The 23949-nt window shown below is 33.4% G+C and overlaps 1 protein-coding gene and 1 non-coding gene across 2 annotated transcripts in view; one reads left to right on the top strand and one right to left on the bottom strand.

Moving 5' to 3' along the window:
* The window catches only part of LOC131846681 (lutropin-choriogonadotropic hormone receptor-like), a 44084-nt gene that overhangs the window by 5204 nt on the left and 14931 nt on the right, over positions 1–23949 (bottom strand). The window contains exons 2-10 of the mRNA XM_059196023.1: positions 9098–9230; positions 8669–8743; positions 7575–7643; positions 5838–5933; positions 5271–5336; positions 2527–2595; positions 1913–1987; positions 1387–1504; positions 943–1059 (exon numbers count right to left, since the gene is read on the bottom strand). Of these exons, the coding sequence (XP_059052006.1) occupies positions 943–1059; positions 1387–1504; positions 1913–1987; positions 2527–2595; positions 5271–5336; positions 5838–5933; positions 7575–7643; positions 8669–8743; positions 9098–9230 (818 nt within the window). The remainder of the gene's footprint in view (positions 1–942; positions 1060–1386; positions 1505–1912; positions 1988–2526; positions 2596–5270; positions 5337–5837; positions 5934–7574; positions 7644–8668; positions 8744–9097; positions 9231–23949) is intronic.
* LOC131846893 (U2 spliceosomal RNA) lies at positions 20139–20331 on the top strand. Its single transcript, XR_009357693.1, has one exon. It is a non-coding gene; the product is annotated as a U2 spliceosomal RNA (small nuclear RNA).

Genomic DNA, 23949 nt, shown 5'->3' with positions numbered 1-23949 from the left:
GCATAAGCGATAAGGTCGCCTTTTGTACCCTTTTATTTTAATTACTCTATTAATGTAATTTTTCCTGGTGCAATAAAGAGTATATAAATAAATAAATAAATGATTTTAAATTCCCCGATTTATCTATCACTGAATACTGCATTAAAATCCGTTGCGTAGTTTAAAAGACCTAAGCCACTTAAAAGTATTTATTACAAACAAACTTGTGAGAGGGCACAAGTTTGTTAAAGATCTAATTTTATTTATGTATTAATGATTTAAAATTCCCCGATTTATCTATCACTGAATACTGTATTAAAATCCGTTGCGTAGTTTAAAAGACCTAAGTCACTTAAAAGTATTTATTACAAACAAACTTGTGAGAGGGCACAAGTTTGTTAAAGATCTAATTTTATTTATGTATTAATGATTTAAAATTCCCCGATTTATCTATCACTGAATACTGTATTAAAATCCGTTGCGTAGTTTAAAAGACCTAAGTCACTTAAAAGTACCTATTACAAACAAACTTGTGCCCTCCAACAAACTTCTCCCCATTTAAAGATTTAAAATTCTCCGATTTATCTATCACTGAAAACTGCATTAAAATCCGTCGCATATAGGTATTGTTTAAAAGATGTAAGTAAACAGACGGGGCATCTTAAAAGTCCCTATAACAAACAAACTAGTGCCCTCTCCCCAATTAAAGATTTAAAATTCCCCGATAAAAGATTATTAAAACCACAGATAACATCATCATCATTGCCTTGCCTTTATCCCATTATTGGGGTCGGCGCAGTATGTCATTCTCTTCCACTGCTCTCTATCTGTCGTCATATCTAAACATACTCTTCTTTTATTCATATCATCTTTCACACAATCCATCCATCTTTTCTTAGGGCGTTCCCTCCCTTTACATCCATCCACATTCATAATAACATAATATTACATATTAGAACTCACTTTTGCCATCAGAGCGATTTGCGTCTCGTAAGTCTTGTGCCTAGCGGGGTCGTGCCTCTCGGGGAACGCGAAAGCACAGCAGTGGAAATGATGCGTCAGGTATGCTTTCTCCAAGTGCTGTCAATGAGAAATGTCTGCTTATAATTGAATCCGAATCATTACATAGTATAAAACAAAGATACTGTCGCTGTCTGTCGGTCCCTATATATGCTTAATATTTTACACTACGCAAAATGTTTAATTATTAAATATAATAATTCGTAATTTTTAAGCTAACTTTTTCTGAATAGATAATTTAAAAAAATAATTTTTTTCTTTGATTGTAATTGTATATTTGATTGTAATATTTGTTAATTGACCTAATAATCCGATGTCCCGTTTTGAGTCGAAAAATATATGATCACGTTATATATACGTGACTTTTCATGCAGTGAATTCACAAACCTGAAACTCGTAAATGGATGGGATATACTTCAAAGTGGGCGTCTTCTCTATTCTGAGTATTTGCAATTTCTGCAGTCCGTCCGTTGGGAGGCTGGTGATCGCTGTGTTACTGAGGTCTCTGGAATAACAAAATAAAAAAAATGCAAATTTTTTTTCATAACTTAACCTTAACACGATTTCAAACTAATAATTACCTACTACTATTATCTAATCTTTGATACTAACACTAACAACTACTACTACTAACTTTTAATTAATACTAGCTGTTCCCGCGACTTTTTCCGCGTTGAATTTAACTTTATTTTTCTAAAATAAAAGTTAAGCCTAAGTTAACCCTTATTACATCAGCTACCTGCCAAAAAAAGTCCCGTCAAAATCGGTCCAGCCAATTTAGAGATTAGCCGGAACAAACAGACAGACAAAAATTGTAAAAAATGTTTGTTTGGTTTATTACGGTTATTTCAATATTACGAACAGACACTTTATTTATATGTATAGATAAAAAAAAGAAATGCTTAAAACTTACAACTGACGCAGTAACAGGTTCCCAGAGAATGCCTTGTCGTCCAATTTACGTAACTTGGTGTTCCCTCTGAAGCTTCTGCAAAATAAATAGATTTTTATAAACGTCTAAAAGTATATAATTTTGAATATATGTATATTTTATGTTTATTTTCTATTTTTTTTACATATTAATAGTAAAACAATATTTATTACTAGTATTTACATAACCTAATTGTACAACTAAGAACCTAAAATTAAAAAACTTAAAAAAAAATATGATGACTAAAATATATTATAAAATTTTCTATTTTATTTTTATAACCATCTGATCTACTTAGTGGCCTACTATCTCGAGCTCGTGTAATAAGTTCTAAAAACTAAGTATTATTTCTACATCAATTTGTATATGTATCACACTTATTACATATTTATGCGGGAATCGAGCAATTCTTTTTATTTTATATATTAAGCAGTTCTCTTGTTTAAAGCGAAACACGTTGCAATAGGGGTATACATTAAATAACGGTCGGAAATTGATCTATCAGTAAAGGATATATCCGTTACTAGCATAAATATTTTTTGCTTGGTGTACCATTTACCATTACTTATCCTGTGAATATTATAAAAAAAACTTACAGTTTGGATATTTCAGCGTATTTGAATGCATAAGCTGGCACTTCCTCGATCAGATTGTAGTTCAGAGACCTGTAGTTTAAATGTAGACCTTAGTTAAGTTAAAATATGTGTCAATTTCCAATGCGCGCTTTTTACATCATTACATAGTATAAAATAAAGTCACTGTCGCTGTCTGTCCGTCCCTATGTATGCTTAAATCTTTAAAACTACGCGGATTTTGAAGCGGTTTCTTAAAAATAGATAGAGTGATTCAAGAGGAAGGTTTATATATATGATGCATGTACATCTGTGCGAAGGCGGGGCGAGTAGCTAGTAAAAATATGTCATTAAAAACATGGAGAGTTGACGTACGAAAATTTTATTGCATCGCATAAACTGACTGGCGGTGTTACTTCTTTATCACATAGTGTTCATTTAAAATAAATATTTTTTTCTATTTGTACGGCTCTTAAGGTCTGCAGTGTGATGTTAAATTCTTACTAATAATATAAATTCAAAAGTGTCCGTCTGTTTGTAACTTTTTGCTGAACATATCATAATATTTGATATGAAGGTAGACTGTAGTCACAAGGATGAATTGTAGGCTTTACGATCAGTTAAGGCCACTGCATAATCTGTCTTTTTATACTCGTGTTAAACACTAAATAAAATATCTTCAAATTGACATATTTTATTACTTCCAGATTTTTATTACTCTTTTTTTTATTTAGTAGTTATAAATGCGATTATGTTTGTATGTCTGTCTGTCATTTTACAAATAAACTGCTGAATTTATCTTACTTAAAGACAATGCTAAGATAGACGATTGTATCATGTTGAAGGACATACATATGTAATAAGAATAGAAATAATCTTTTTCAAATAAACACTTTTGAATAGTTATATTTTTTTGACTCTATTACTCAATCGGAACGCAGAGTCATAACAAGAAGAACGAGCAAGAAACTAGCGTGTTGCTCTTTTTCATGCTATTTTGATCAGAAACAATCTGGACAAATAAACTTAATATAACCACGTTTAAATAGTCATATTTTTTTATTCAACCACTCTTTCGCAACGCAAACCCATAAAGAATTAGCAAGAAATTTGCGTGTTCCTGTTTTTTGTTGTATGACATTTTTATTCCAGAAATAATCTGAAAGAGGTTGAAACAGTGGATAAATAACTAGTTAAGTATATTGTTGAAACAATCGTAGCTTGTTATAATACAAAGTAAGGAGTTGCATACACAAATGTATCGATAGGTGTATGCCCCAGTTCGTACGCCAACTCATCTCGGATATGAACATATGTTTTATCTCCATTTTAACGGCGAAAATAGCGTCATTTTAATTTGCAATGTCGGTCCGAAACGTCATTAAATAAATGCAAAGTTACAGTTATAAGAAAAATGTTACACTAAACAAATGATGACAAATTATATAATGTATGTCACAATATGATTGCATTTAATCATTATTTTAGATATCTAGTAGTAATATGTGGTAATTTTATATAATAATATATATAAATAAATTAGTGAATTTTAATGAGTGTGAAGATATGATAAAAAAAACAAAATATATCTAAAAATTCGTTCATCGTCGTTCGTCCTATTACAGTTAACTAAGAACTAACAAAGGCTTTTTCCACAGAGTAATTTACACTAGGTACCTTTTCTAAGAGTTGGTACCGCTCTTATGTTTATTAAACCAAAATTGTATGTATAAAACAACCTGTATTGCTGCAAAACATTTTTTTTGTGTATGCAAACTATTATTTTATTATTATTCTAAAAAATAAACAGTAGAATAGAATAGAATAGAAAATCATTTATTCAAATAAACTTACATTGAAGCACTTTTGAATAGTCATTAGTTCAGTCTTTTTTTATTTGTTTTACGGACAAAAATTTGTAAATGAATCTATGAAAATAATAGGTTGTAAAGATGTCGTGCCGAAATACTATATGTTACACAGATTCATACAAAATTATTATTTTTTCGTTCTGACGTAAGACTGTGTGTCTGTCTGTGACTGTGTACTATATATCTAATAATAAAGTGTAGAAACAAATGCATTTCTTAAAAAAAAAATTATGAATGAGGTCATATGTCATACAGTCGCGTCAGGGTATCGAATTAAGTTGTGATAAAATTATATATGTATAATATATCAATTTCTTGTAGTTACTAAAAAGGTAATATATTAAAAAAAGATACCGCGGCCAAAGCACTAAACTTACTCTATTAGAAATTGGAAACGAATTCAAAAAGTATTTCTGGCAACGACGTTTACTTTAAGAAAATGGGTTTAATTTTGACAAATGATGACGCGATGAGCAATGTTGTGATATACAGATGTACACATCTGTTTGTACGACTTTGAGCATGGTTCGGTTTTGCAGCTTTAATTTCTTTTTAGGCAGCTTGTAATCTTTATTTTTAGGTTTTGAGTTTAGCTTTAATAGTACTTTAGTACTTACATACAAATAACTATAGGTTTTACAGCTGGTAATTTTATTTTTAGTTTAGCTTTAATAATTATTATATTACTTACATACAAATAAATATATACTTTTTAAAATAGTACATATAATACGTTGAGGTAGATAAAACAAAAAGAGAAAGAATTAAATTCCCGATTTTTCTGAAAGATACTGTTGTCTATCAGCCTTTTTTTATTTAAAATATTCCATAAACAATTAGAATAATTAATGAAAAAAATAAAATAATATGATAATTGGTCTGTACCTATTGACTTACACTTGATCGGCACGGACGCGGAGCGCATGCGCCGGGATGCGTTTTATGTGGTTACCCTCCAAGTCTCTGTATAAAAAAAATATGAAAGGTTTGTACTGAACCTAATAAAAAATGTTCAGTTTACGAATTTTTTGTATATTTTATTAATTTAAAACATTTTTTCTATAAGTTTCTATAACTGGCAATTATAATCAGAATTAATTGTAATATTATAAAGAAAAAATATTTGAGTTCCAAATTAGAAAAAATAGGATTAGGTATACAAGATCGAAATTTGAATTTGTTGTGTATGGGTATCTGTAGACATTTTTACGGGAAATAGTTGTTATTACTCTATATTATTATTACTCTAGACTACAGATTATATATTGATTCAAATGAAATCACAAGGAATTATTATATTTACTTTCTGCACTTATCTGAAGCATTTCATGTGTTACGATTCAAATATATAATGTATATTTAAAGTACGAATGTTTTTACCCTTTTCCTTTACTCGAAAAAAATTATTTCAGAGACTTATAATAAATAATTAAAGCTGTGTTTGTAACAAGATATTGGACTTACACAGCTTGAAGATAAGATAGAGAGTAGTTATTCCTATTCTTGTAATGCACTCGACTCAGGTTGGGCACTTCCAGAAGACCCGATGTTGTAATCATACTGTAATGATGCAATATCTGTATTAAAATAATAGTCCAACAACTTTACCGAGGTATAAAGTATATTATAAAGTAACTTTTTTTTTCATGTAAATTTTGCATTAAAAATATATCAAACTGATAGATATTCAGCAGCTCTGCTCAGGTTCGGTCTAGATGGCGCTGTGTGATTTGTCCAAGGATATTATTATTATAAAACAAACAGATCCCTTTTTATGTAACTGTAATAGCAAATTAACTGAAATCAAGCATCGCCAGTATACGTGAACATCAGGTAGTCACGTGATGCCAATAGGACCTCTTATGAGTTGCCATTTCGACGACTGACGTGCCATGGCTCCGTACCCTGTAATTTTACTACCATATTTCGTCCTTAACCCGAAATACCGTACAAAGTAAGGTGCTTGCAGTTGAAATAGGCGAGACAGAGGTACGATAAAAGATTCTACATGCGAGAATAAAGGATCCTGAGTAAAGAATAACTTGCTACCGAGTACTATCTATGTTAGAGCACTATCAGATCCTCGTATTTTATTTTGTTATTCCATTTTCAAATATTATTCTAGAATATTCCCGAATGTTTGAGCCACGCTTACCACAGCGGTGTCTTAAATGTAATTCATTAAGCTTGTTTGTACATATTTTTCTTGTCAAAATACTCCCGTTCCCTGTAATTTTACTACTAGTCATGTTTTATCGTTCAGCTGAAACATACCATATAAATTAATCTGCTTGCAGCTGAAATGAGTGAACCAGAGGTACGACAGAAGATTTTACATCCAAGAAACAAGGATTCGTAGTAAAGGATAACTTGCTACTACCGATATTAGAGCATTATTAGATCCTCTATCTATTTTATTTTGTTATTCCATTTTTAAATATTATTCTAGAATATTCCAGAATCTTTGAGCTATTCTTATCACGGCGGTGTTTTAAATGTGATTCATTAGGCTTGTTCGAAATTTAAATCCGTTTATATTAGTCATTTTTTCGATGATATGATAAATTCCATTTGTTTTTCTTGTCAAAATACCTGTTAATCCATTTCAGATTAACGTTACTCAACGATTTACGACATGTCAAAAGCGAGAAGCCGATATCCTAATATTGTAAAAGGTTGTAGGTATTGTCGGTATTGTAGGTAGGTAAAAAAAATCTGTTCAATACATCCAAATATTACCTATATTTGGATGTATTGAACAGATTTTTTTTTACCAATAGCACAGATAACATAATATTACATCCAATAGAAAGCCACGATATTCGTGAGTGTGATAGGATATCTAACGTCACGCTACGACCAATAGGTGTGCGAGTGATTTTTTAAGTATCTAGGACAGCTTCCAGAAATTTTATACTAAAAGAATAAATAAAAAATATGTCTTCTCTATGTTGTGTTCTAATTTATATTATTCTGTATCCTATTGCGCATTAATTCATTTCAAAAATAAAATATTAATTTTGAAGGCCTGTTAGTAAATACGACATCACTGCGGCTTTTAACCCATTTAACCAAGGATTGTGGCTGCCGAAGTTGATACCGAGACAAAAGGGGCTCACCCTGAAGCCCTAACATTCGCCCCTGTAGACAGGTGAGGATGCCCAGAGTCAGTCAGTAAAAAGAAAACAAATACATACGTACAATGTGCGTAGTTCCGGCATTGGCGGCAATGCATTTAATCGACGTAGCAGAGGTGCTTGAGTTATGAATCTGTGGACAATATAATAAATTATTTATCTTAACATAATACAACGAAAACTTATTTCCGATGGTCGCTGGTTTGACTCCTCGCACAAATATTTGTATCTGTGAGTATTTTATTCATATCAATTGGCCCAGTGTGGAGTGCCCCGCGGCGCCCAAGCGCCTGGTCGGTTAGTGTAGTTAGGGTCATCGTCTTCGCCAGCGAGCACGGTGTCGTGTGTTTGTGTAATATCGTAGTAGGAACGGATAGGATGGACCCATAGGGAAATTAGCCGCAGTTATAGGGTCGTCGAGATTTGTTTCGCGCATGGACAATTATATATCGCGTTCCTGATTTGGCAAACTGTCAAGTTTGTATATTTAGACACCGCAAAAAAAAATTGTATTATAATATCAAAAAGCAGTAAATTATTGAACTTTAACACATTTTATAATTCTAAGGAGAAACGGAGTTCACCTGTCAGGTATGAAGCAATAAAAATAGTTCAGTATAAGATTTACAGTATAGTTTATTAGTTACAATTTGTTGCCAACACAATCACCAAACACTGTATGATGCTGTAAGTATTATTCCAGCGGTGCTACTATTCTTTGGAAGCCATGTATGGCATCACGACAAATAAATTAATTTAGTTGCGAGCTCGACCCGATTAAATGTTATATATGCAAGTGCAGTGATGTCGTAGATACAATGATAAGTAACCACGGTGGTGTAGCAGTTTAACACACCGCCTTATTTCCGATGGTCCTGGATTCGATTCTTTTCACGGCTCGAACATTTGTATTCTATAATATATTTATTGTATGCTTGTTTGTATCAGTCTGGGGGTTTTCTATGTAGGTATTTACAAAAAAAATGTGATTATGTATTTTTATCAGTTGTCTAGTACCCATAACAAAAGCCCTGCTTAGCTTGGGACTAATTGGCGCTGTGTGATTTGTCAGAAGATATTGCTATTATTATTATTTTCACGATTGTCATTTTCTTATCTTCCGCTGGTCTTCTATTATTATTATTATTAGGTACTTACAATGATTTCAGTCTGGGCATTTTAGATAAATCTTCAACGGCCACATGTTCTAATTTTGGTGCATCAATAACTGACCTGAAATTAAAAGGATAATTAAATCAATGTACCTAAAAAATAAATGTCAATCTACCTACCTTACTTTTTTTATTTGCATATTGATCTGCTCTGACAATTGTGACTGGTTTATTTTGTCACTCGATGTGCTCGCGGATACACCCTCATTAAGTTTATAGTCAATGTGTTATTCTGATGTATAAGCTACATTTTTGAAAGAGTTACATATATCTATACATCTTAACATTCTCAATTCTGCCACATGTCTTCTTTTATTGCGTAACCAAACTTCAAAAGCCTTTGACATATTTGATTTTGCGGAAGGGAGTTCGCGAGGTCAGCTAGTGGGAAATAAAAGATCAGAGGTAAACTTACAAATGCTCTATGGAGTGTAGATGGTACCCGGCCTGGTGGATTGTCTTGGCCGTCAGCCAGGTGATGTTAGTTTGTATCAGCTCCACTGATATATCGTCGCTCATCTCCACATTATTCTGAGCTGATCGCCTCACTGGAAGTTCGAAATATTAATAAATTAGGGCAACTAGCAATAACATGTATATCATGAAAATAAACACAAATAAAGAATTTGAATTTTAAATTATTTCAAATTTATTATATACATTAATTTATTAATTAAATTAGAGTTTTAATAAATAGATAATATATGTTTATTCCGAATTATATATTTCATAATTATAAATATATATTAATTCGAATATATATTTATTTATTTATTAAAGTTTTAATCTATAAATACACAAATGAAGGTGCATATGGAGGACTTAATACCTTAAGGCAAAAGGTGGTTACCTATTTTAATTTCCATGTAACAAGTTCATCAGGGGTAAGGGGATTGTTAGTAATGTGGACTCATGACCCTATTGCTCGCAATGTAACATGTCAGGTTGACCTCCACGCGGTTCCGCCTGGAAACTATCGTGATAAATTCCTGGTGAATTTGTCACGATGGGCTAACTGACCTGACCTCATGCTCATCTCATCATCCTCCACTGGTGGTCCGCCAGCGTAAACCTTTGGCGCAAGCGGACGCTCCATTCCGTTAACATCCATAAAAAAAAACAAGTTGATCATATTGCAGACAAATATTGCAGCAATTTGAGAAATTCTATCAGTTTATGTACATTTCGGAGCGAAATATTAAGTTACATATTATACAAAAATCAAAATTACCAATGGGGCTCGGTATATGTATAATGTCTTTCCCTATTACTACTGATTAATTGCTTTTTATTTTTACCCTAAGGAAGGCTAAGGTGTTATAGAGTCACGTGGGGTAAGTGTGCGCAGCGGGTAAGTGTACGCACTCGAAGTATTTCAAAAACGGTTTATAGGTACGAACTGATAACACCCCTCCTCATTAGCGCACAAAAGGCTATACTTAGTGCAACTTTTTCACTGTCCGCCGGTGAACCATTTTGTTTCCGTAAGTGAGTATTGTTTTTTGCTTGAAATATTGCGATTTTTGTCTTAAATGAGAGACTCATTCCTTTGTAATATATTTATATTTTGAAATCATGCTTTATACCATCGAACAGTACATTTTATGTAATATAAGCCGTGTTTAATCTTTTGGTGATGACGATTACGTAATATTGCTCAGTTCTGGTTAAATTTTATTTTGATGGTTTGGGGTAAGTGTGCGCATACGCATGTCGGGTAAGTGTGCGCATGCGAATACTTACCCCGCTCCGCTTTGGCTTTGTATTTATGATGCAATTTGTTTTATTAATTTCGGAGGTTGGTAGCAAACGACAGTGTGGCACCCGCAATAATGAGTGTACCTTCGTCTAGGAATGAATATGTACGACTGTCATCCATCCAAGAAATACCGAAGTTGGCCTTAGGCATTTCTTGGATGAATGACTGTGATTCAAAATCGGCGAAAGAAAGGCAAAAAGTCAATCATTGATACTGTAAGTCCTTATAAAGTAGAATTGGAAAAACAAAAAACAAGAGGAAGAATAAATTGCAAAAAAAGAAGATACGACTTGATCTGAAAATAAATAAAATGATGAGCAGGAATTATTTTGCCCACTGTGTGGAGAAAAATACATATTTCCACCGAATGAAGACTGGATCCAATACAGCATCTGTAAGAGCTGGTGGCATGAACAATGCAATAACTTTGAAAAGGAATTATTTGAACTGATATATTATTAGGTTGAGGATGTCTATTTTCTGGTTTATCATATGAGTCTGACTCTATTTACTGTATGTTACATGTTGCGTACACTTACCCGCACTACTGCGCACACTTACCCCTATACTTGGGTAAGTGTGCGCATTTAAACAGTTTTGATTTTGTTGATTTCCAAAGAATTTGTGTAAATGATAATTATTTACTTTGCGTTTAAGTTGTTGATTATTAAATATTTTATATAATAAACCTTGTTTTGTTCCAGTTAACTTCAAATATTTTATTATATGATACTTCAAACCTTAAGTGCGCACACTTGCCCCACGTGACTCTATACCCTAATACTTAATTTCAGTGTCATATATATATTTGCGTGCTCAAAATGTACCAAAATATGGACCTGTGTATTTTTAAGAACTTCTGTAACCTATTCAAAGCAAATAAATAAAATGCAAGCCGTCCACGTCAGGTAGATATAGCGAGACACACAAACGACTTTGTACAAAGTCACTTTCGTGAATCCTTTGGAATAATTTGGACTATCAGAACTGAGGTATGATCGTGCCGTTATTGCGGCATACACACGTTCTTATTGCTTTATTAACTGCGTCCTATTTGTTATGTCAACACACGTTGATGATATAAATAAATCTTTAATCTATTTATTTATAAATTAACATGAATAATATGAACTGCACGTGATATTTAATGTAAACAGAACGAGAGAGTGTAGTGTAGTGTCGAGATTGGTACAGAAAACATGATTATTAATTATCAAGTTATCCTGGTCGCAGTTATGTAATAAAATAGTACTTAGTATTCAATCTTAATCTTAATAATATTATAAACGCGAAACTTTGTGAGTATGTTTGTTACTCTTTCACGCAAAAGCTACTGAACGTATTTGGATGAAACTTTACAGTAATATACCTTATGCATCAAAATGACATGTAGCTATATTTTTTATTCTAATTTAACGCGGGTGAAACCGAAACAACTAGTATTGCTATAAAATGAAAATTCATCATATTAAAAATGAACATCCAAAACAGACGTTCGATATTATTTTGTTTCTTTGTTAAAATTATACAATTTCTATTATCTACCACGGCGTCATAAATAAATGTATCAATTATACACAAACTTTCGTTTTTTTATTATAAGTACAACAAGTAATGTTCCTACACCTTACGTTGTTGCCTTTTTATTGCCTTCTACACATTTTTACCGTGACTTCCTATCATAATTGAGACGAAATGCACGCATAAGTTGAGTTATGCCAGTGGTTACAGCAAAGATATGAATTGATAAAAGGTCTGTCTTATATTTAATCTGCTGATTGATATAAAAGATTCTCGATTATAGGCTTTAAGAAAACATAATATTAATAGGTACAATGGATATCTGCGCAGAATTATGTGTATGACAGGGCAGTATTGAGTGTTTACAGTAGATTGCACTTGACTTACAACGTATTATTGTATCTTATCTATTTAATAATGTGCATCAATGTGAGTATTAAATGAAGTACAGTGATAATGATGGGTTAAAGTAAATGAATCTGCGTATTCAATATAACAAAGCCTCACTAATTATTAACCACACATTAATTTTAGTGACTTTCTAAAAAAAACTAATTATATTTAAAAATATATTGAACAGGTAGTGAACTGGTGAGAACGGTTAATAAATATTAACCACAGTATTCATTTTACATTCAGGGGCCCCCCTGAATGTAAAATGAATAGTGTGGTTACCCTATAAAAAAATGTGTTTAAAATATGTTAAACATGTCCTGAACAGGTGAGAACTGTTAGCCTACTAGCGCATCCAATACGGGTTTAATAGTAAAGAGTACATCCAGTCAATAGTTAAATAGAATATTTACCCACTTTTGAAACTGAATTAATTTCACTAAGAAACAAATTGAAAAGCAGAAATTAATTTTTAAACCTTCATACAAATTTTGCAATCACCATGCTACCTGAGTTCATGCTCCGTCCTAGCGTTCCCCACTGATACCCTGCGAGTATAGTAGGCGCCTAAGAGTGTATCATTCGGTATTAATCCATAAAAAAAAACCTACCAATATTTTTTATAGAGATAAATGGCGACAGAATTCATAGTATGTGATAAAAAACTCACTCTATAAAAATAGTAGCTGAGCCGGCAATCGTTGTTTTGCCATTTGCCATTATAGAATGATGGTATATGGTAGAAGTGTGCAGAGTGAAAATTTATCGTTGTATGTATTTTTTTAGCCGAATTATAAAATAAATAATAATAAAATTTTAACAAAAATAAAAAAAAAATTGAGTCTGACTTAGAGCCTATGAAAAATTTCTAAAATTTCTAACGTCCTCAGATCTGAATGTTCCTACAAAGCTTCATAAGATTCGGTCAAGATGATCGCCTCAAGTGAGTTTTGTCACAAACACCATGACAGAGAATTTTATATATTAGACAACAATATTATCACAAAATCGCGTACGTACCACGTAGTTCTTATTATTCATAGATTACGATGATGTTGATTGATCGGTCGAGAGACCAACGTTTGTATAAAGACGGCCCAAGTCGCCGTAAAGGGCGCATTAGAATCTTAGAATTATTATATTTTTAGACATAAACACTCGAATTTAAACACTCGAATCAGATATATATCTAGATTTAAAACAATACAAGTGGAATGTTTGTATATCATATCGATTCTTATTTTTATATGACTGCTAAATAAACGAGTTTCAGATCTTTGACGCAACATATTAGATAAACAGATTTGGATATATGAACAAGAAATAAATGCTAATACAATATTTAATTTAATATATAACGCAATACATAGATATAAACTTCAATTTATACAATACTAGATCTGCCTGCGGTTATATCCGCATGAAATTGATTTCGGTTATTATGTATTTAATTATTATATATATAAACCTTCCTCTTGAATCACTCTAAAAACTGCATTAAAGTCCGTTGCGTACTTTAAAAGATAATCAAACAGATAAGCAAACAGACAGCGGATATAATAAAGAGGGAAAATTTGATTGTTTGTATTAAATAAGATCCGAAAGTACTGAATCGAAATGAAAAATTACTTTTCTCTCTTCATTATTCCTCATGAACATAGAATACTTTCAAAAACATTAGGGATCCGTATGTAACTTCTATAATGTAAACGAACGTATGAAAAAACTACCAAAATAATTGTGGAATATGGAAATTATTGACAATAGAGAAAGATTTTAATTCGACCGTATCTCTTTGTACTATTTCGTTTAAGTTGAAAAATCGTATTTATATTTATCGGTAATAATTCACGATTCACATTTAGAATTAGGAGAGCTCTCGAAACCACAAAACCATGGCTGAGGCCACGTGGCCTTGGCCGTGGTTTTGTGGTGTTTACGACCCTGAGTTCAAATCCAGCCAATACAACGATAACAAACCAAATTTATCTGAATGATTGCAGTTGGCTCACCACCTGCCATGCTGTAGGGAAATGTATATACCTACTTTGTCAGGAAGGCAGGTGGAACAAACATCCGTATTCATCCATTTATAAAATACATTATTTACCTATTTGGTTTGTCTAGATTTAATTACTGTGGTAGATACTAAACAATCATCACAATAAAAAGAATCTTTTTATTACACTACTCTTGGTTTATGTATATGAAAATGAAATCCCTATTTCCCTTGATCAGGGTAGATTATACGTGAACAAATTGATTTCGCTAATTCGTTTTTAGTTATCTTGACGGCCTCGGTGGTCTAGCAGTTTAGCATACCGCCTTACTTCCGATGGTCGCGGGTTCCATTCGATTCCTTGCGCGGCACAAACATTTATAATCATGAGTATGATTGTTTGTATTGGTCTGGGTGTTTTCTATTTGTAATATCTATGTATTCACGAAAATAAAAATCTATGTATTTTTATCAGTTCTCATAACACATGTTTTATCTAGCTTAACTTGACTGGCGCTGTGTGAATTGTCATAAGATTATTATTATTATTAGTATTATTATTTGTTATTAGCTGTTCCCGCGACTTCGGCCGCGTGGAATTTAACTTTATTTTTCTAAAATAAAAGTTAATAAAAATAAACTTAGGATAAGTTACTCCTTATTACATCAGTTACCTGTCAAAGAAAGTCCCATCCAGACAGGCAAAAATTGTAAAAAATGTTATTTTGGTATATGTACCGTATTTATATTCATATGCATGTAGTAAAAAACAGTTATTTCAATATTACAAACAGACACTTCAATTTTATTTATATGTATAAATTGTCAGGAAAAGGTTCTTATGAAAGATAAAGATTATAAATTGGCGTGAGACTTTAGAAAAGTGAATACATACATACACATTACACAGTATACAGGATTCATAATCATAGTTAAGACAGGACAACGTCTGTCGGAGCAGCTAGTTATAAACAAAAATATTTACAGTTCATAGAAGTAAAACAACACATTTAAATAAAAATAAATAGATTTCTAAAAATAGTAAGTAGGTATGTTGAACGCTCAGCATTCGGAACACTCACTTTTTACGAGTTTATATTTTTACTCACCGCTTTAGTATTACATCAATTGTGAGTAGACTCTATTTTGTATCTTTTTTAACAGATCCAGCCGTTAATTTCAGCAGATATTATCATTAAAAAATTATACTGCTCTATTTTTTAAGAAAGGTGGCACCAGTCTTAATGCGCGGCATCAGTGCAGGATCAGAGGATGATTATGAAGTTAGATCAGTTAGTCAATAGAGATGAATTCACCAGGAATTTTTCACGATGGGTTCCAGGTGAAACCGAGTGCATCTGGTCCATTAGTAACAATCCATTGCAGTTTTTAAGTATAAGCAACACCATACCGGATCTGTAGTGCAAATTTGTTGGAACTTGGCAAATTGAAGTTTTTGAAGGCTAGTTTAAACGCTGAATTTGACGCACGCTTTCTTTGTATTTGTTTTTTTTATCTGGAATTACGTATATACATATATACGTCGCCTATGTATATGAACAGCACTATGAACATGTTACCCCTGATACGACACGTGCGTTATCATTACGAAGGACTAAGATGTCTCTTATCCTGTAATTTTACTACCTTATCCTTCAACCACAACAATGTTTACAAAGCATGGTGAAGGCTATATTTTTTTTTATGATTATAACCCACAACAATGTTTACAAAGCATGGTGAAGGCTATATTTTTTTTTATGATTATAACCTCAGTGGGCGGGGGGGAAGGGGATTGTCAGTAATGTGGACTAATGATCCCATTGCTAACAATGTACCATGTCAGATCGACCTCCACGCGGTTCCCCCTGGAAACCATCGTGATACATTCCCGGTGAATTTGTCACGTTGGGCTAACTGATCTGACTTCATGTTCATCCTATCATCCTCCACTGGTGCCCCGCCAGCGTAAACCGCTAGCGCAGGCGGGTGCACCATTCCATTATCATCATTTTAAAAAAAAAAAAACCTCAGTGGGCGGGGGGGAATGGGGATTGTTAGTAATGTGGACTGATCATCTTATTGCTAGCAATGTACCATGTCAGGTTGACCTCCACGTGGTTCCCCTGGAAACCATCGTGATAAATTCTTGGTGAATTTGTCACGATGGGCTAACTGACCTGACTTCATGCTCATCTTATCATCCTCCACTGGTGCCCCGCCAGCGTAAACCGTTAGCGTAGGTGGGTGCACCATTCCATTATCATCCATAAAAAAAAAAAAAAAACCTCAGTGGGCGATAAAGGAAACCAGGGTATTGTCGTAATATGTATATCATTACATCACATAGTATAAAACAAAGTCGCTGTCGTTGTCTGCCCGTCCCTATGTATGCTTAAATCTTTAGAACTACGCAACGGATTATGAAGCGATTTTTTTAATAGATAGAGTGATTCAAGAGGAACGTTTATACATATATATAATACATGTACACCCGTGCGAATACGGGGCGAGTAGCTAGTATTTGTATATAATAATATATTATACAAAGAAACACAACTAACTAGGGCCAGGAAGGGAAACCGAACGGGAACAATAGAAAGCAGTCACTATTTAGAATAGAATTTGGTATTTGAAATATAAAGCTTATAAAAATAGATCAAGAACTACATAAGTGGCCTGTATTCCACAATCTCCTATGATTACATATATAAACAAAATACCAAACTAATCTGATTGCACCGTAGTTCAAGCTCAGAATACATTTGCATAGCTGCCAAGCGTAATCAAGTAAACTATACGTAAGTTGGTAGCTATGAAAATATTTCACGTTATATTGTGGGCCATAATGCACAACATCAAAGAGAAGCCGTTATCATAGCTGTTGTAAATATTTTGATTATCACAGGTAAAGTATGATGTATTTCTATCAACTTAGCAACTCATTAACAAAATTAATGATAACATTTTATTAACTGCAATTCTATTCTGGCACTACTGAATGTACGTAGGGAAACATCTTATTAATAAATGCGAAAGTTTGTGCATGAATGAATGAATTGTTACTATTTACGCAGAAACTAATGAATGGATTTTGTTGAAACTTTACAGAGATATAGATTATACATCAGAATAACATATAGGCTTTAAATTTCATATGGATGAAACCGTGGGCACAGCCAGTAATACGTATAACAATCTTTACTATGGATGTAATAATGTATTTTATTACATCCTTGGTCATGTCAGGGTCTATCGTACGAGATTCAAGAGAGACTCTCTTTTATAATCCTCCATTTGGTAATCCATTGTCAGCATGTACTATGTTTTTTCATTGCTATCAATATACCATATCAGGTTGACCTCCCTGGAAACCAAACTGGTAAATTGATATTTATCGAGATGGGCTAACTGACCTGGCTTCATGCTCTTTTATCGTCCTCCACTGGTGCCCCGCCAGCGTAAACCGTTGACCCTCCATTCCATTATCATCCATGAAAAAAATTGTCGAGATAAATTCGTCGTGAACTTATTACGATGGGCTAACTGACCTGACAAGACAGACATAATACTTATACAATAATTATGTATTCACCACTGTGTTGTAACCCATCGCTACACCACTTTGGCTTCACTTTCTCGGCTACACGCTCGATAAAAAAGTCTTGTAACCTATACATATAATAATCTCAGGACAATTCACACAGCGCCATCTAGGCCCAATTTAAGCTAGCTAAAGCTTGTGTTATGAGTACTAGACAACTGATACAAATATATTTTTTTTCGTAAATATATACATAGAATGTTTGTAAATTTTCGGTCTGGGTGTTCCCAGACCTATACAAACAATCATACTCATGAATACAAATGTTTGTGCCGTGCGAGGAATCGAACCCGTGACCATCGGTCGTAAAGCGGTGTGCTAGACCGCTAGACCACCGAGGCCGTCGAATATGTATTATAGTTTAAGGAATATCGCTTTGGCTTCACTTTCTCAGGCACATATGTATTCGATAAAAACATGCTTTGTAACCTACATGTATAGTATGTAGTATAGGGAATATCGCTTCTGAATGGACGGTGACAAGTAAGCGACAAGCAAGGTCACCAAAATTATAATGATTTGGTTTATACAGCGAGCGTGTTTCATCGCTGAATAATGTTTGGAATAGAAACGAAAATCAAGCGACTTTATTATGTAACATAACATTTGTAGTAGTTTATTTAGAACAAATTGGAATATAATATTATATTTTCATCGCCCATTTATCATCCTCCACAGGTTGAAATGAAGTCACTTTTGGTTCACCATGGCGAATTCACTTGAAGTAGTTTTATTAATTTTATAGTATAGGGGGTAAACGAGATTGTGGCACACGATCGAGGATTGAGGCGGCCGCCAATGCCAACACCAGGGAAATTGCAGGAGAACTGCCAACCTTTAAAAAAGGAATAAGCTCTTTTTTTGAAGGTTTTAATATCGTATCGGTTTCGGAAATACCATTGCTGTAATGCGATCACCCAATGTGGTTGTGGAAGAAGATTGTTCTGCAGGATGGAATTTAGCTGTTTTAATAAGAACATTTTTTATGGTTGAGATAATTTTTACAATTGAGTAATATTTTAGCAAGCAGAATGTCGTGTTTATGCTCAAAGCTCTAAACAAGTTTCCCAATTAGTCAACAGAGTACAACATGGACTATTGTCCCATTTCAGTAATGGTTTGGTGCGGATCAAACCAGATGAGCTATGATGGAGAGACTAAGCTAAATTTTTGTGAAATAGAAACATCGGCACAAGCGTATAGATAGTTGAGAGGGTAGTGAAGCCCCTATAATATCCATCCATCATGTTCCATAATAAAGAATGGTCCTTTTCACCAAGACTCAGCGCCAGGTCATAAAGCTCGATCCACGCAAGTATTGTTGGAAAGAAAGTTTCGGCCTTCATTAAAGTTGAAGACTGCCTGTCATCTAGTCCCGATGTTAATCCCCTAGATTATTTATAGTCAGTTATAGAGAGTAAGGCTTGCTCTAAACGGCAAGATAATTTGGAGTCCCTAAAGCAATCCATAAGTTTGGCAGTGATGAATTTTTCCATGCAAAGAGTGCGTGCTACGGTCTCAACATTTAAAACAGTGTACTGCAGTTAATGAAGATCATTTCGAATATAAGCTTTATATATTTATAATGTTTTTATATTAATGTTTAAACTAACACACCTTACAGTAATAAATGTTATATACAATAGAAAAATGAAGTAAAATACGAAAGTAACTCTACCTGTCGCGCTTTCACACCAAAACTACTGAACCAAAGAAACAACTGAAAAGATTGTATATGGAAGTAACGTCATTTTTAAGGCTAGAAACTTGAATCCTATTTTTTCGGCTGTTGATTAAATATAAATAAATAAGACATTCAAACTTGTAAAAATATTAAAAGAAAATAGGGGATGATAGTTTGTATAGAAAATCGACATGTTTGAAGCTAAAACTATGAATATTTTTTATTTGCCTCTATTTGGTCAACGTCAGACTTATATAACACGCATAAGAAGTTGCGGGCATAGCTAGTATAACATAAGAACATAAAAATCGAAACTGCTACATAGAATTAACTGAAATGCTTGCTTACATGAACGTTGAAGCAATGCAGTATGCAGTTGGTTTAGTTGTCATAAGTACTCCTAGGTGGCGCTGCTTAAAATGCATGCAGAATTCTAGTTGGCGGTGTTAAGATTTTTTTTCTTTGAATGACCCTCCCTGAGTAAGATAGGGTTGTCATCGCTTCTCGGCCTTTTGGCTAAGATCAAAGTGTAGTATCTGTTCTTTTCAGCTTAATATCTGAAAGTTCCCTCACTGAGGGACCAGTATATTAAACTGATTTTTGTAAACCGACGGGATGTTCGGGGCTCGCTCCACTCCCGTCACGGGTCGGCCCGGCATTGCAGTGCCGCCGGGATTGGCCCACATAATTCATGTACCATCCTACAACTTCGACCCACAGCAACCACCAATACGGGGGTAGTCTACACGTCGTACGCTTTGCATCTTAGCGTATGACGTGTAGACAAAACCCAAAAACCTAAAAATAATGACAAACGGAGTAACCGTACTACCTGTTACTAAATTACTAGTTCGGAGGACAGGAGATTGTTAGTTAATGTGGATTAATGAACCCATTACATACCATGTCAGGTTGACCTACACGCTGTTCTCCCAGGAAACCATCGTGATAAATTGCCTGACTTGACTTCATATTACCATCTACCACTGGTGCCCCGCCAGCGTAAGCCGTTAGCGAAAGCGGGTGCATAATTCCATTATTGTCCATAAAAAATACTATTTCTATAACAAGTGGCACAAGTTTATTTTGACATCCTCATCAGATCGTCAAAGCCAAACCCGTCCCTTTGTCTGATTTTGCATAAAAAATATTGGAGTAATTAGGAGAAAAATGATAGAATATGTTATTAAATATGTATGAGTCAACGTTTACACTAAGAAAAAAGAACTGAATAATTTTTCAGTATTTTCATATTTTTATTATAACCATCCAGTAAAACAAGATTATTTATTTATAAAAAAATCAATTCGATCTTCTGTATATACAGTATCTAGCACGCTACAAAACGTTATTGTTACGGCGAGAAGGGCGATCTTAATCTGTCTGAAATGTGAATTGTTAGCACTTACGTAGATAGTATAAATATTATATACCCGTTTTAAATTGAAGACAAATACTTTTACAATTCATATATACGTACTACTTCCGTACCTATTGAGAAAACTTGTTGAATAAAACATATTATCAGTAAAATCGATCTTCCTGGTGTTAGTTGAACAAGGGGTTTTCGTTAACCATTGCATGTCAGTGATGAGTTGACTTAATTTAAGAAACAATTTTAAAAGAATAAATAAATAGATCTTTTAAATATGTTCGACATTTGAATCGCTATTATTTTTTTTTAAGACAAACTAATTAAAATTAAAATAATAACATAAAAAAGTTGCTAGTACATTCAAAACTAGATGAACTGGACGGTAGGGAGAGTGATAACAAACTGTCATGTTTAAACGGCCGAAACTGTCTTAAGTGAATAATTTATTTTGAGTTTTAAGTTAAGGTAATAAAGTAGCGAATCATATGAGATGCTACAATAGCAATGAAATATATACGATCGCCCTCTACCAAAGTTATGAAAATGGTCAGCCAAGGTTGGCCTTAATAACATACACAATTAGAAACAGTAAACATCACGGAGATGTCCTCAAACGAACTAATTGGACATAGTTTTGTGAGTGAAGCCAAACCTTATTAAACACTCTGTGATATTAGTAGCATCTGTATTTCATATCTGAAACCATAGTTTATCTCGTCGTACTTTATTTCGAATGTCCATATAGAAACTTCTTGCAATGGTATTTCCGAACCGATACAATATTGAAACCTTCAAGAAATTTCTTCTTAAGGGACCAGCAAAGCACTTACTTATTGTATAGGTGACACGTAAAGGCACAGATAACATAATATTACATAGTCAAAGTGAGCCGCAAGCTCGTTTGTCCCCTATGCTATAAAAATAATATTTAACTAACGACTTATTCCAACTTTTGTGGCGTTGAAAAATATAATAATAATATGCCTGGACTGTTGAATCCCTGGAAAACACAACGCCAACTAGATCTAAACTAAGTAGAGCTTGTACTAGGCAACTAATAAAAATATTTAGATACATTTTGATAATAAATACATGCATAATATATATAGGAAACACATAGACCGATACAAACAATTATATTCATGAATACAAATGTTTGTTCCGTGCGGAGAATCAGCAACAATTGCAAGTAAAGCAGTATATTAAACTTTGCAAAGAATTGGTTATTTGTTTGTATTGGGGAAAATAAGAATCTTCTGGACGTTAATTATGGTTAAATCCTCACGACGACCTAACGACTCATCTTTTAGCGTTAGCGCAGATTTTGCAACCATTGCATTATCATCCACAGAAATTAATTAAAAAACGTTTTTATTATACAGACAATAATATAATATATATATATATGTTTGAGAAAAAATGTTTATACATATTATATATACCTATGTATATATAATATAAACATTTTTTCTCAAACATACGTAATTTAGGTAGGTAAGTCTATAGAAAAACACCCGGACACATATTTTTTTATAATGACGGGTTTTATAATCACATGATAGATGGCGCCGCCAGTTGCTCTGGGTTATTTATTTATTTATAGAATATAAATAGCTTTTATTCAAATAAGCATAATATAAGCACTATTGAATAGTCACATTTTTTTATTCTACCACTCATTCGGAACGTAGACTCATCACAAGAAGAATGAGCAAGATACTTGCGTGTTATATTATATATTATATTTATTTATTTATAAGGATTACCAACATAAGATACAGCAATAAAAAAAAATTGTCATCATTCTATACAATTCTAATGGTCTTAAACTAACTGTTCTCATAATTATAGGTAACCACAGCATGTTTGGAGTTTCAAGTTGATATGTATAACAAGTACTGTTTCCGTGTTATAATATAATTGGAGAGTACTTAGCTGATGTAATTGAAATCATCTTCAGGGATGCCACGCTAAATTGTTTTGCCATGAGCAAAATTTTCGTCTTATTTTGAAGAAAAGGAAGGATGGTTTATTGTTGTATACGTTAATAAATAACACGCTGTATATCACACAAATTCATAATTTGATCAGAAATGTAACCAATATGTAAAACTGCACAGTTTTCACATAGGATAGAATAGAATAAAATAGAAGAAAATCATTTATTCAAATATACTTAATTTAAGCACTTTTGAATAGTCAACTTTTTTTTTAGATCTACCGCTTATTCGGAAAGCTGTCTCATCACAAAAAGAATAAGCAAGAAACTTGTGTGTTGCTCTTTTAAACAATCCTTGTAAGTTCACATTTTGCAAGTCGAAACGGGTGAATACAAACTACCGACCAGCACTAACGTATTTAGGCTCAAATATAAAAACACAATAAGATTTAATCAGTCGTAGTAATAAGAGCAGACCAGTCCCTACAAGCAGCACTCGTTCACGAGTATGACGGATGAGCCAGCCATCACTGCGCTCGACCATATTTTAGGGAGCCCAATGACACGGCCCACCACGCCGCCACATGTCTGGACATTTAAGTGAGCATTACTACTCAAGAACTAGGCTTAAGAATTTTTAATACTTAAGCTTCACTCCAGTTTAACTTTTACTAAAAAATCTACTTAATCTAAATTCTACAACGTTTACTTCTCGTAGCAAAATCTCGTATTTTTATCGGACTACTCTAATACTGTTCGTAGCTGGCCATTACAGCTTCACCGGACGAGACGAGTGCAGATGGAACTCCGAACCCGTGGAAGTACTTATGGAGCAGTTGAAGGCCAATTGCTGACCAAAATCTTGTGAGTGTACGAAGATCCTCGTACAGTCTGCAACCCTGATCGACTCCCGAGCCAGATACGTGCGGTTCCAATGTTTGCTAATTACGTCTGTCATCAGCAAACTCCGTTGTCAATTAAAAACAACGTTAT

Source organism: Achroia grisella, unplaced genomic scaffold (genome assembly GCF_030625045.1).
Source record: "Achroia grisella isolate CSIRO2021 unplaced genomic scaffold, CSIRO_AGI_Agris_v1 utg512, whole genome shotgun sequence".
Classification (NCBI taxonomy): Eukaryota; Metazoa; Arthropoda; class Insecta; order Lepidoptera; family Pyralidae; genus Achroia; species Achroia grisella.
The sequence above is the reverse complement of the archived record's forward strand: the minus strand, read 5'-3'. Positions and strand labels throughout refer to the sequence as shown.